The sequence below is a fragment of the Phyllopteryx taeniolatus genome, chromosome 2 (genome assembly GCF_024500385.1).
Source record: "Phyllopteryx taeniolatus isolate TA_2022b chromosome 2, UOR_Ptae_1.2, whole genome shotgun sequence".
Lineage (NCBI taxonomy): Eukaryota > Metazoa > Chordata > Actinopteri > Syngnathiformes > Syngnathidae > Phyllopteryx > Phyllopteryx taeniolatus.
Genome location: NC_084503.1, coordinates 23,159,144 through 23,174,436, shown reverse-complemented (window position 1 = coordinate 23,174,436; position 15,293 = coordinate 23,159,144). Strand labels below are relative to the sequence as shown.

Here is a 15,293-nt window from a genome sequence, read left to right as displayed (position 1 = left end):
GTCGCAGGAGTGCTGGAGCTTATCCCAGCTATCATCGGTCAGGAGGCGGGGTACACCCTGAACTGGTTGCCAGCCAATCGCAAGGCACACATATACAAACAACCATTCGCACTCAGATTCACACCGAGGGGCAATTTAGAGTCTTCAATTAACCTACCATGCATGTTTTGGGGATGTGGGAGGCAACCAGAGTGCCCGGAGAAAACCCACGCAGGCACGGGGAGAACATGCAAACTCCACAAAGGCAGGGCCGGGGATTGAACCCCGGTCCTCAGAACTGTGAGGCAGACGCTCTAACCAGTCGTCCGCCAGTCATCCACCGTGCCTATTGTTGTCATACCATATAATAATAATAATAATTATTATTATTATAATTATTTTGATTAATATTTAGGTCACATACACATTCATATATGTCTATGGATCTATTTGAGAAAATGGCTTCTATAACTATTCCTCCATCCGTTTCTTTAAACTCTTGACTCCTCACCTGGCCTGGAGACTCTCAAGCTTGTCTCGGCTTTTCCTCGTTTGTGGAATTTAGGCTGACAGCTTGTAATGTGTCTGTTAAAGGAACTGAAAACATAAAAGTACACTGCAATTCAATTTGTTTGATAATTTTTTGATGAACTAAAAATATATTTTTTCAAATTTGTCCTTTTGAAAATAGGTATCTACTTTTAATTGTACTTCATTGTTTGCAAATAAATATTTTGATTCAAATTTGTCCATTAGAAAAAAATATATATAAAATTTAAATGTAACTTTAGTGTATATATTTTTTATTCTCCTGAATCACATTCTAGTAATATTGGGCATGCTATAACAACACAACATGTAATGGTGGCCCAACACATTTGCACAGTACTGTGCACATATATTTTCAAAGATGCATTACAGCGTTTCCCCACTATACACTATCGCAGTGCCCCCACGACATAGCAGGTTTTTAAGCGATTTATTTTTATGGGTTTTTACAGTGTACAAGCAGAGATAATATATTCCTCTGAGTATTGTTGTATGCTCCGTTTCAATGTGTTCTGCTCTGTGTGATAAAGTAGCAGTTGTTTGAAGGTTTATAAGTACCATATCGCATCTACACAACCTGGGAACAGCATCAGTCGGCCCTCCCCCACTTTATAATTACCGAGCACCGTTTGTGGCAATCTGCCGTAATTGCGAGTTACTTTGTAATAATAGCTTGGCCCATTTCTACCACTACAGCAGCAGTTAGCCATCAAGCTATGCTTACAACCCGTAAAATGCATCTTCTCTGAAGTGTTGTGTGTTATTTGGGCTACAATGTCTCTGTTGTGGTGACCCGTGTGTGGCTCACGAAGCGAGTTCGACAGCTCCACTGGAAAGTGGCCTGTAACTAGCGACTATTAGTTATTAGCCGCAAATGGGCTCGTGGACTGGGCTACTGGATTCGGGTCCATCCAATACTCTGCAGCCTGGCTCCACGTGCCCCGCGTAGATCCACACAACACAGACACTTAAGGGACAATTACAGTAACTGTTTATTATGTTCCCTAGCCTGCACGCGAATGAGCTAATGAGCTCCCTCAACTGCGGCAGGCGTCATTTGTCAGCGCCTTGTGTGTGGGTCCCCACATAACACTCACATGGGAAAGTTAACTTTATTAAACACAGTGGCACATGTTTTTCTGACTACAGACACTTGAGCGCTGAGCGTACGAGAAAATGTATTTGATTGACAGGTGAAGGGCTTATCTCCAACGCCTTCAGTGGACGAGGGTGGGCCTTATTTTTCATGATTTCAGAGCCTTATTTTACATAGTGATTTTTTCTTTTCCCCATTCATTCAAATTTGGCAGGCTTCTTAAAAACATTCTTTGAGTTTTGTCAAATTTACAAGACTTTTTTTGGTCCCTTTAAAGGCACTTTGTACTTTCACACTTTGATCCGAAGTTCGCTTCCTTCATCTAAATTTGTGCTCGCAACACAAAGTAAAAAATCGACAGCACTACGACTCATAATTTGTAAATCAAGGCACAGCTGTATATAGTTTGGTTGAACATTTTGATGTTCAAAGCTATAATCCACGTTTTGTTAAAAAAAAAAAAAAAGGTATTTTCACCCAAGCCACTACTAGAGGAGATGACACAATGCTGATTAAGTCATTCAGCTCCTCTAACATCTTGCTGTTTGTCACCATGTTAGTTTTTATATTTAGTAAATGCCCTATTCATTTCCCGCACTGGCCTAGTTGGTGGCGCACTGCAAATCACGGCACAAAATGACGCATGTCCTACAAAACATACTAAAAATGTTGTAGAATCACATATAAGGGGCATAACATGCATTGGCTACGTCATATGGAAGCAAATGCTCTATTCTTTTGTTGTAATGCAGAAGTTGAGCTTAGGGGGCACCAAATGCTACATACTATAGCTTTAGATATACTTTACAATGTTTTACTATTCTTTTGTTTTATGTGTCAGTTTTACAGTAAATTTCAACTGGGAGTGACAGATTTAACATTTTGAAGCAAGCATGTTATGTCTCTTATTTTGTGAGTACTGCAAACGAGCAAGTGAGAACAGCTGCTAAGGAATACTTAGATTAGAACATATCCCCCGCGATAAGCAGGGGTTCACTGTATTACGCTTCTCTTAAAAGAACTGTAAGGCAACCTAGAACACCGTGGAGGAGCACAATAATGGTAAAGACCTCTCAATCAAAGCAGAACATAAGTGGAGAAAAACTCAACTCCAAATTGACTATGACCTCTACAGACAAAGTCTTTGTAATTTTAACCAATAGTTAGTCAGGGCTAGACAGCAACATTTTTCTGAACTCATCAGTAAGAACTTCAACAATACTCACACTCTGTTTGCCGTGGTTGACAAGCTTACAACCCCCCCGAATCAGAACTCCTAACAGTGGATAAATGCAATGAATTTGCTTGTTGTTTTAGTGAAAAAATACAATCCATCTGGTTAAATATCAGCACAAATCAGCAAAATGATAAAATGATACTACATCTGAAGCCACACAGGAAAAACTCTATTTCCTTTGTCAGAATTTGATACAATTGACCAAAAAACTGTACTAACCAGTCATACACCGTGCCGGCTCATATCAAATCAATTACTAAAACTGCCTTCTACCATCTGAAAAACATATCCAGAGTGAAGGCTTGCATGTGTCAAGCAGACCAGGAGAAGCTCATCCATGCTTTTATCTCAAATAGACTTGACTATTGTATTGACTTCTGACTGGACTCCCCAAAAAGAGCATTAAACAGCTGAAGCTCATTCAGAATGCTCCAGCTCGGATTCTGACCAGAACAAAGAGGTCAGAGCATATTACTCCCATCCTAAAGTCTTTACACTGGCTCCCAGTCAGCTTTATAATAGACTTTTAAGTTCTGCTACTGGTCTATAAATCACTAAATGGTTTAGGTCCTGAATACATGAAAAAAAAATGCTAATGGAATATAAACCAAGTAGGGCACTCAGATCGACAGACTCAGGTCAAATAGTGGAGCACAGAGTCCAAAGGAAAAAATTGGTGAAGCAGCATTTAGCTATTATGCTGCACACCAATGGAACAAGCTGCCAACAGAAGGGACGTCAGCACCAAGTGTGAATGTTTTGAAGTCCAGGTTAAAAACTCTTCTTTTCTCTCATGCTTTTTAGACCACTTTTAAATGATATTTCTTGCACTGTACGCAGTTTTAATTATACTTTTATTTTCTCTCTTTGTTTTAAATGTTTCTAAGCAGTTTTTTTTCTTTGTTTTTAAATGTTTTTAATCATGTAAAGCACATTGAGTTACCTTGTGTATGCGCTAGATAAATAAATTTGCTTTGCTTTGCTGTATACTGTAAGTCATACACTGCATTGGCGGTAGGGTAGCTGCTAATGGTTGCCAGCATTTTAGTGTTACAAGAGCAGATGTTAAGCACCAAGCTGATGAGACCTGGCCTCCTGCACTTGATTCTGACATGTACACACACACAGAAGCACGTACGCACGCGCGCGCACACACACACACCCACGCGCGTGGACTTTATGTTCTTGAAGGTACAGTTGGGCTTGTGGAATGAAGGACATTTTGTTTCCCATCAGAAGTCATGGGAATAGAAATAACCCATCCAGGACCAAGCTGTGGCCAGTTTTTGCTTTGACTTGCAAGCCCAAACTTGAGAAACAAGCAGGAGGCTCCATTTACTTGACAACAAGCAGCACTTGGCTAATATATTTCGTAAATATTCTTCAAAAATGAGGCTACAAGCTGTACATTGCCACTATGAGTTGGAGTTGGAAAGTAACTATAAAAGAAAGATAATGACACATTCTCAATTTTAAACAACCTCATAGCCTCCATCAAGCACCACAGTCAGCCACATGGGCTAACAATTAACATAACACTAAAATAAAATACAATAACGGCAGCCTGGTGTTTAAAACAATTTGAAGCTGTGGACAAGAGAGCTATTATGCCGGAGAGGTTACGGCGATACTTCTGCAGAAAATGCGAGATATTGATGTGGAGGATTCGGGTCGCGGGGAGGCCCAGACTTCCCTCTTCCCAGCCACTTCCTCCAGCTCTTCTGAAGGGATCCCAAGATGTTACCAGGTCAGCCGAGAGACATAGTCTCTCCAGCGTGTCCTGGGTCGTCCCAGGGGTCTCCTCCCGATGGGACGTGCCCGGAACACCTCATCGTCAGGCGTCCGGGAGGCATCCTAATCAGATGCCCAAGCCACCTCATCTGGCTCCTCTCAATGCGGATGTACTCTGAGCCCCTCCCGGATGACCGAGCTTCTCACCCTATCTCAAAGGGAGAGCCCGGACACCCTGCGGAGGAAGCTCATTTCAGCCGCTTGTATCCGTGACCATAGGTGAGGGTAGGAATGTAAATCGACCGCTAAATTGAGAGCTTTGCTTTTCGGCTTAGCGCCTTCTTTACCACAACGGACCAATACAAAGTTGCATCACTGCAGACGCTGCATTGATCCGCCTGTCGATCTGGCAGCTAGTCTCATCCCCAAAAATAAACAAAGCTGTAGTGACATCACAATAAAGCCAAAGAAGAAGCAAAACACACTGTATCCATCACCCACCCCCCAAAAACAAGGTTAAATTCATTCAGCGCTGATAAATGTAATCATTAGTGTCACCTGAGCCATATTGGATGAGCAGCCAGGACAGGAACGATGGGTGTGAACTTCTTTTCTATGTCAAAATAAGTTCCATTTCCTGTTCAATGGTTATCGTCGCACATCCCAGGTACATGGTGATGGTGGCATCACAAAAAAGATGTTTATATTGTTTCATTTTACGACTTTAATCAAAAACCATCAGTAATAGAAACCTGTCATCTATCAATCATGCCTTTAAACTCCCTTTTTTGAGCAACATAAGTCTAAAAGCTACATAATTAGCTACGTTAACAGCCTATCTCACTGGCCTCGAGACAAGTTAGCAACCTAATGGCAACCCGAGTCTCCACTGCTTACGGCGATGTCTTAGTGACGTCTTTTGGAGTCTACTGGAAATGAGCTGTGTCGCCAAGGAGACCTTTTGGAGACTCCTCAATACACACTATAGAGAAAAGCGACTGATCACTATCGGCACTCTCGACAATGTCTCCACCACTGAGATAGGCCCTTTTAGAGCGTAACAACTCAGTGGAAGCAACCCATCCATCCATCCATTTTCTGTACTGTTTATCCTCACTAGGGTCGCGGGCGTGCTGGAGCCTATCCCAGCTATCTTCGGGGCGAGTGACGGGGTACACCCTGAACCGGTCGCCGGTCAATCGGAGGGCATATAGAGACAAACAACCATTCACACTCACATTCACACCAAAGGGCAATTTAGAGTCTTCAATCAACCTACCATGCATGTTTTTGGGATGTGAGAGGAAACCGGAGTGCCCGGAGAAAACCCACGCAAGCACGGGGAGAACATGCAAACGCCACACAGGCGGGGCCAGGGTTTGAACCCCTGTCCTCAGAACTGTGAGGCACGGTGGCCGACTGGTTAGCACATCTGATTTGCAGTAAATAATCAATGAACTGAACTGGTCGCCAGCCAATCGCAAGTGGAAGCAACCATTGAATTAAAAAAAGAACAAATAAGCAAAGGACAACAACAGAGGACAAACTAGCTGCTGTGGTTGGTAACTTCTGATAATGGAAATGAAAAAAGGTACCATTTCTGGCCCTCGTTGAGATCTTGAGTACAGTGTCAACGAACTGGAAATGTAACACATCTCTGTCCCTTTAAAAGTTTCTTCTCGCAGAGGACAAAGTGTCTCTTTCAACTAATGGACATTACAGCCACGGCCATTAAAGAACCAGCGTGAGGATATGACCTTGAATTAGTTTTAATAGCCCTGTGCCCTTTTGACCGTGTGAGTGGCAGCTACATCTAAATGGTCCTCATTGATGCTAGTGATTTGTAGACGGCCATTATAAGATTGCTCTCCACTCACCTTCCGACTGTGGTGACAAGTGTAGTGAGTATTGTGCTCAGAAATTCATACACCGAAATCAGTTTCACTTTGTAACACAAAATTTGGTAGGCATGCCCATTATGAGTAGACAAACAAAAAGCTCTCAAAAACTCATGCCCAGAAAGATACAGGAAGTCTGCCATTTTGGTTTTAACCCCCCCCCCCCCAATGGACTCAGTGTCACCTCTTGGAATTTAAAATAAATACATAAAGCCAGTTTCACTTAGCAACAGAAAATTTGGTGGGCCTGTCTGTCATGGATAGATGCACAAAAAAAGTCTATAGAAGCCATGCCTGATGAGACACAGCAAGTGTGCCACATGGGTATGAATCCCCCCCAAAATTGGTAGCGCCTGTAGAAAACGAAAGAAAAAATAATTCAGTCCCTGAATCAAGTCTCACTTAGCAACATGAATTTTGCTATCAAGAGTAGACCCACGTCTCGAAAAATTTCCTAAAATACTCAGGAAGACTACCATTTTTATTTGAAGCCCCCAAAATTTACTCTGTATTGTCTCTCGGAATTGTATTAAGAATTTAGTTGTTTCCCTTAGCAACATGAAATTTGGTAGACAAATCTGTCATAAGTAAAACCACGAAAGAAGTATCAAAAAGCCATGCCCCAAAAGATGCAACGTCTGCCAGTTTGGTTTGAATCCCTGTAAAATTGACTCTGCATCGCCTCTCGGATTTTATAAAGAGAATACACTGACAGAAGACAAAAATGTTGCAAAATCCCATGCCAGAAAAGGCACAGGAGGTATGTCATGTAGGTTGGAATCCTCCCAAAATTAGCCCCCAAAGCCAGTCTAACTTAGCAACATGAATTTTGGTAGACATCTAGCATAGGGACTGTTTCATGTGTCCTGTGATGATAGATATGTCCACCCAATTTCAGACTGATCAGTGAAACTGAAACTGGAAGTGAGTTTTTTGGGTTTGTGCCTGGGATCCCTAAAATATATACGCCGTGTCTCGGAAAGGTTCTCGGACTGGTGTCACAAAAGATGTATTGCAAATCCAAACTACAAACTTCAAGTTTTCTCCTTCAAAGTAATCCACCTGAAGTCAGCACAGTTTCCCAGCCTTCTCTGCTACGCCTTCATGCACTCCTGAAAGGATTCTTTCAGGATCCGCCGCAGCTCCATCATCACAGCCATCTTGATGTTGTCAACGTCTACAAAACGGGTCCCCTTCAGCTTGAAAAAGAATCACAAGTAGCCAAGTCGGCTGAGTAGGGGGGTTGCTCGTGTTCTTCTTGGCCAGGAACTGTCGCAAGCTCAGGGCATTGTGAGCAAACTAGTTGTATGCATTGCACTGGTGTGATTTTGGCCCATTCTTCCACACAAGCAGTCTTCAAATCTTGACGTTTGTGTGGTCTTCTTTTATAGACCTTGAGTTTCAGTTCTTGCCATAGATTTTCAATTGGATTCAACTCGGTTGATTGGCTGGGCCATTCTAGCACCTTTATTGTGTTTCTTTGAAACCAATTGAGAGTTTCCTGGGCAGTATGTTTTGGATTATTATCCTGCTGAAATGTCCACCCTCGTTTTATTTTCATCATCGTCGTAGATGGATGGATAGATTTTTGTCAAGAATGTCTCTGTACATTTGCCCAATCATCCTTCCTTCAATAATGTGAAGTTTACCAGTACCATTTGCTGAAAAGCAGCCCCACACCATCATGCTCCCACCTCCGAACTTCACTGTTGGTATGGTGCTTTTAGGGTGATGTGCAGTGCCATTTTTCCTCCAAACGTGGTGTGCATTATGGCATCCAATGGCGGCCCACATGCACTTCGTATGGTTTCAGGGGCACTTTGGTGGGGGCTTCATTGTGGCTTGGGTGCACTTTGCGGGGGTTCAGGTGCACTTTAGCGCCCTTTGGCTCCTATGCTTGAGCTTTGGCCTGGAACTCAGGAATGCTTGGCGTTTAAATTTGTTGACTGAGGCACAATATAGACATATATATATATATATATATATATATATATATATATATATATATATATATATATATACAATATTACATCCCAAATGCTTGTTTTATTTCAAATAAACTCTAAAGAATTTTGAGTCTGAGTTGACTTTAGAAAAATTATATATTTTTATTAATTTTTTATTTTTAAATGAAAGTTCATCAAAATTGGCCTTTTGAAAAAAAATAATCTTTTAAAAAATGTATTTCTATTTCTTTAAAATAGAATAAAAATGTGTTTTTTTACAATGTATGTGTAAATATATTAGGGGGAATGGTTGTGTTGGGGACCACTAAAATGCATAAATGTTTACCACGATACACGCGCTTGCATAAATTGGTGAGTTTTGGGGCATGAGGAGTCCCTCAAAAGTAGAAAGTTGCACACTTAGCACGAGCGGCGTTGAGCTTGTCTCCCGCTTCGCCCCCCCCCCCAACCTTCTGAGGTTCTGAGGCGTCCGGCCAACTGGCGCGGAGCCACGTCAATGACAATGCTCTCATGCCTTTGTCCTCACCAGAGCAACTCGATCGCGTGGAGGAGGGCATGAACAAGGTCAACGCAGACCTGAAGGAGGCCGAGAAAGATTTAAAAGATATAGGCCAGTGCTGTGGGCTCATATGCCCGTGTATTAAAAAGTAGGTACCGGCCAGGAGCCACGTGCGCTTGCCTGTCCAGTGCTGGTGATGTTGATAGTGATGGTCGTGATAGTGATGTCTGATGTCTCTCTTGTCACAGTCTTCTTCTCTTTTTGTCTCTTCTCCTTTGTCATTCCCCCAACCTCCGACCTTCCTCCTCCTCCTTTTTCTTCTTTTTCTCTTTTGCTGTGAAAATGTCAATGTGTTGGTAATCAGAGCAACTGGAGCGCATCGAGGAGGGGATGGACCAGATCAATAAGGACATGAAGGATGCAGAAAAGAATTTGAACAATCTAGGACAGTTCTGTGGTCTGTGTTCATGTCCGTGTAACAAGTAGGTGGTGTACTTCTGCGGCCTGCTTTGGGTCTGTAGAACATGATGATGATGATGATGCACCACGTGCATGTATGTGTTGCTTGTACTGTGGAAGATTCTGCTACTTTTCAGCTTGTGCCCCTTACTCACACAAATATATTCCAAACGTATGGAGCAAGAAACTACGACAAAGTCGCTGTAGTAAATAATGGCCCTAAAACATGGTGAAATGAAGGTCAGGCTGAAAAGGTGGTGAAATTTTCCCTTGCACTAATTTCATGTGAAAGCTTGCGTGCATGCATAAATAAGACAAAATGCCACAACGGGTTTGATTATTATTTTTTTTTCTTTAATTTATTTTCATTTTTCTCTCCAGCCTTTGATGGCTGCTTCCCCTTAGACAAGCCCTTCATTGCTCATTGGATGAGTTCTTTTCCTTCAGGTAGCAGCATCAGCAGGGACCACGGACCCCAACCCGGCCCACCCCATAATCCTTATAACCCAACTCCATCACCCTAGACCTCACGTATCATGATTTCATCATGTAGGACTTTGGCCAAACTCCTGTACGTGGCCAAATGCTTGCATGATGTCATTTAGTCTGCAGACCCTCCAGCAGCCAAACTATGGCTGCCATGGCGCCATGTCTGAGCACTGATGCCAACCGTGAGGGACCATGCCATCTTCTTCTGTACTTGGCATCAAAGTCCTGCTCCTCCTAAAATGCCACATATTTTGTTCTTTTTTTTTTTTATAATGCTCACAACATTTTTATTGGATTTATTGGACAGCAACAATATGCTACTTTTAAATATAGTTTGATTTAAAAAAAAAAAAAAAAAAATTTATTTAATATTTTTTATTCTTTTTCTAATATTGAAAAAACTCCAACTGAGAGCCAAATGCTACAAATGTTTTAATTTAATATTTTTATACATAAATACGTTACTGAAGATCATGTATTTATATGGTTTTCAAAAGAACTCAAAATTTTGAAATGCACAATTTTTACAGCTTATTAAACATTTTTGATATATACAGATACCTGGATCTCAAAATTTTTTAAATCTCTCATTTACTGTATTTTAATTTTATTTTTTGTATAATTGTAAAAACAATATATTTTTATTCAAAGGAAAAAATGTCTATTTAGAGATGCATGCTTTTCAATTTTTCGAAACCTTGCAGTATACTATAGTTTCTTCAACTTATTGTATAATTTTTTTAATCATAAAAAAAATAGATAAAGAAAACTCACAAACTGGAAATGTGTGCTTTTCATTGCACGGTAAATAAAAAAATACAGTATAATTTATTTGATTTATTATTATTATTTTTTTTTACAATTTAAACATAATATACAACCCCAATTCTAATGAAGTTGGAACGTTGTGTTAAACAAATAAAAACAGAATACAATGATTTGCAAATCATGTTCAACATATATTTAATTGAATACACTACAAAGAAAAGATATTTAATGTTCAAACTGACAAACTTTATTGTTTTTAGCAAATAATCATTAACTTAGAATTTTATGGCTGCAACACGTTCCAAAAAAGCTGGGACAGTTGGCAAAAAAGACTGAGAAAGTTGAGGAATGCTTATCAAACACCTGTTTGGAACAAAAAGGAGCTTCACTGAATTGATTAGTCATTCACAAGCAAAGATGGGGCGAGGTTCACCTCTTTGTGAACAAGTGCGTGAGAAAATTACTACGAAGAGAGTGCAGGTACTAGACTGGCCTGCCTGCAGTCCAGACCTGTCTCCCATTGAAAATGTGTGGCGCATTATGAAGCGTAAAGCAGACTGTTGAATAGCTGAAGCTGTACATCAACCAAGAATGGGAAAGAATTCCACCTACAAAGCTTCAACAATTAGTGTCCTCAGTTCCCAAATGTTTATTGAATGTTGTTAAAAGAAAAGGTGATGTAACACAGTGGTAAACATGTCCCAGCTTTTTTGGAATGTGTTGCAGCAATAAAATTCTAAGTGAATGATTATTTGCTAAAAACAATAAAGTTTATCAGTTTGAACATTAAATATCTTCTTCTATATATGTCTTTGTAGTGTATTCAATTAAATATAGGTCGGACATTATTTGCAAATCATTGTATTCTGTTTTTATTTAAACACATAACACAACATCCCAACTTCATTGGAATTGGGGTTGTAGACTATACCTGTATTGACAAGAATTCCTGTGTGTTGTATACTGTAGCTCTAATGAAACATACGTGGGCTCTTATGTAATGTGCTTTTTTTATACAGCAGCCTTGGGTCAAACGCTAGCATCACAACAAAATTCTGTGCGGAGCATCTCGTGAGCAATCCTTACAACCACTCTTTTCAACCTTCACATGGTTAACCCCTGTCACGTTCTCAATAACTGCTGTAAAAATAGGATTTATTTATGCTTATTTCCACGTCTTTTAAAAATACTCCATCTTAAAATGTACCATACACTATCGAATATTGAATATATATTTTTTTTAAATCAAGGCTTTCTTTCATTTTTATTATTGGGGGAAAAAAAAGAAAAAATTGAACATAAAAAACAATTTCGACAGAACAATGAAATAAATTGAAAAACATTTCAACTCGTATTTTATTATTATTAGTCGATAGTTGACTACAACATTAATTCAATTAATAATTTTTTTTGTGGTGTTTTTATTATTACTATATACAGGTCTTTGGATTCTACAGATCAAGTAAAAAAATAATTATACTTTGGGGGATTTTAGCCCTTTAAAGGCCAGTACATTTACATAACCACCCAAATTTTATTTAATATGTATTCATATATCACAGGAAAAAACAACAATTTCCATAAAAGAAAATAAATATGGCTGAAATATAAACATCAAAGGCAAGTATGTTTACGTATCCCTGTTATTAAAATTATTTTTTATGAATTTATTCGAAGTATTATTTATAAACTAAATATGTCTTTATTATATGGATATATCCAAAGATAACAATATATTTTTTAAATGTCCATAAAGTTGAGGGGATGGAGGGGGCAATAAAATTCATTTCTAAGAATTTCTGATTTTTGTTAAGATTATTCCACATCAATTGCGACGCTCAATTACAACAGTAAGCAGTACAGCATGTGACATGGATGTCTTACATGTTTTGATGGCCTAACCAGGTGCGCCACACTATTTGTGTGTGTGTGCGTGCGTGCGTGTGTGCATCCAGATGAAATGAAGGGCCTGCTGTCAATCATCACCCACACTGTTTTTATGATTCTGGTTATTTCCCCACACAGAACCTAACCATGTGGCTTTCTTTTTATAGACACAGCCATCCTTTTTACTCCCCCCTTCTATGTTCTATGTGTGCATCATTTGTGTTTCTGTATGTTTGTCCTCTTCTCTATGTGATTTGTCATTATTATTATTATTATTATTTATGTGTGTGCGGCCCAGATGCCAATTGATCCCAGATCAATTATTGCACAGATTCTACTGTAAATGCATGTGTGTTGCTACTAGTAGGCCAACTGTTGTTGTTTTTATGCATGTTGTACAGCATGCATGTTTAACACACACAAATACACGCACGTGGTTGGTACGACAAGTGACGTGTGCATGTGTGTGCGGTGTAGGATTAAGGGCGGGGGCCAAGCCTGGGGAAGCAACCAGGACGGCGTGGTCAACAGCCAGCCTGGCGCTCGGGTAGTTGACGAGCGCGAGCAGATGGCCATCAGCGGGGGCTTCATTCGCAGGTAACTAAGTGTGTGTGTGTGTGTGTGTGTATGTGAATTGTTATTAAGTTGTATTAAGTTGCTGTGTGGCATATAAATGCTGGTAGTAGCGGCACGGTGGGTGACTGGTTAGAGCGTCAGCCTCACAGTTCTGAGAGCCCGGGTTCAATCCCCGGCCCCGCCTGTGTGGAATTTGCATGTTCTCCCCGTGCCTGCGTGGGTTTTCTCCGGGCACTCCGGTTTCCTCCCACATCCCAAAAACATGCATTAATTGGAGACTCTAAATTGCCCGTAGGTGTGAATGTGAGTGCGGATGGTTGTTTGTTTGTATGTGACCTGCGATTGGCTGGCAACCAGTTCAGGGTGTACCCCGCCTCCTGCCCGATGACAGCTGGGATAGGCTCCAGCACGCTCGCGACCCTAGTGAGGAGAAGCGGCTCAGAAAATGGATGGATGGATGGATAGTAATAAGTAGGCTTAGTAATACAGAAGAGGGAGCCATTTTTGGAATAAACTGGATAAGAAGAAGAAAATGCATGGGTAATTTAGGGGAATTGAAATTTAAAAACAATAATACAATATGATAAATGCCTCTTATGTCACTCTCCTGTCTCCCGTCACGGTGGGTCACTCACGTGATTTGTTTGGCACAGTTTTGTGCCGGATGTCCCTCCTGACACAACTCACCCATTTTTATCTAAGCTTGGGACCCAAACCTTGCGAAATATAACATCAATCAAATATTTTATAGAGTACATGATGTCCATTTTAGTGTTTTAAAACTTCCAAACAGTATATAAAGTAAATAGGCATATTACAGTGACGTGCAAAGAGGCGGAGGGTGCGGTGGCATGGTATCCATGGCATCCCACTCTTAATGGCTTTGGGTGGTCATTTAAACTGCCCACATCACCTTTGTTGTTATCTTTCTTTCATCACACTTTATGGAGCTTTATGCTTTTCGTTGCATTTGTAATTTTTTTTCAAATATAAAATGTACTTAAAGCTTGCATTGTAGTGTATATGGGGCATTATACTTTTGTTTTGTACTTTTCCTTTTCAAATTTTCAGAAGTGACATTTTCTGTGCATGCATGTGTGTGTTTCAGGGTAACGGATGACGCCCGCGAGGGCGAGATGGACGAGAACTTGGAGCAAGTGGGCGGCATCATCGGCAACCTGCGTCACATGGCCCTAGACATGGGCCAGGAGATAGACACCCAGAACCGCCAGATCGACCGCATCATGGAGAAGGTGACACAAGCTTTTGTCATTAACCAGCCCTTTCCCCACCACAGGGCAATATAGAAATAAGAATGGCCATCATACAATGTTTCTGAACCCAACTGGCAGTGTTTGAAGTCACGTTTGAACATTCTTGACTGTCATATGAGACTGGAAGAAAGGTTTTTTTGGGGAAATGGGCAGCTCACAGAAGATTACTCAAATCAAATCAAACTTTATTTACTGAGCACCATTCATTCAATGGTATGCATCTCAAAGTGCATTGCATAGTTAAAATCAATCCCCTCCGACCACTATTCATTACTTGCTTCACAAGGCAAAAAAATAGGCCACTCGACGGCTCATATCTAATAATAATTTTGGGTCACTGGTAAGTCAATGTACCACTGTATTTGTAGAAAGGTATTAAAACGTCACTTTTACACAATATATCACTTGTGAGAATGTCACTGAAACATTGGCTGTACCATTGCTATGGGTTTTATGATGGCCACAGCATGACCCTGGAATGGATTATTTTTATTTCCATGATATGAGCAAATTGGGGTAGATTCCCGTTTTGTTCACTCTTAGGGGTTCCACTTTAGCTGTTGAATAAAAGATTGTTTCGACAAACTTAAAGGCCTTTCAAACTACACATAGCACAGTGCTTTGCACTGTTGACCAATCCGTTCATGGTCTAAGTGCAGCAGGCGCGCCCGATTCGTAAAATGTTTAATTTGTGCGCAGCACGCTCTGACGACATCTCAACACATTCAATAGGAGAGATGATGGCAAAGTGACACCAACAAAAAAAGATTTTAATGGCGTTCTATAGTGAAAACAGCATGGAGGAGAAGATGGAGGGTTTTTTTTTAATATATTTTTTTGTGGGTGATCAAGCCAACACTAACTCCTGGTCTTCATGGTACTGT

At 40.5% G+C, this 15,293-nt stretch overlaps 1 protein-coding gene across 2 annotated transcripts in view; it reads left to right on the top strand.

Moving 5' to 3' along the window:
* The window catches only part of LOC133474098 (synaptosomal-associated protein 25-A-like), a 49,270-nt gene that overhangs the window by 32,801 nt on the left and 1,176 nt on the right, over nt 1-15,293 (top strand). Inside the window, exons 6-8 of one of the 2 annotated variants that reach the window (XM_061765434.1) lie at nt 8,987-9,104; nt 13,037-13,156; nt 14,244-14,388. In XM_061765434.1, the coding sequence (XP_061621418.1) occupies nt 8,987-9,104; nt 13,037-13,156; nt 14,244-14,388 (383 nt within the window). Of the gene's footprint in view, nt 1-8,986; nt 9,105-9,320; nt 9,439-13,036; nt 13,157-14,243; nt 14,389-15,293 lie in introns of both variants that reach the window. The other variant, XM_061765429.1, reaches the window with a different exon arrangement.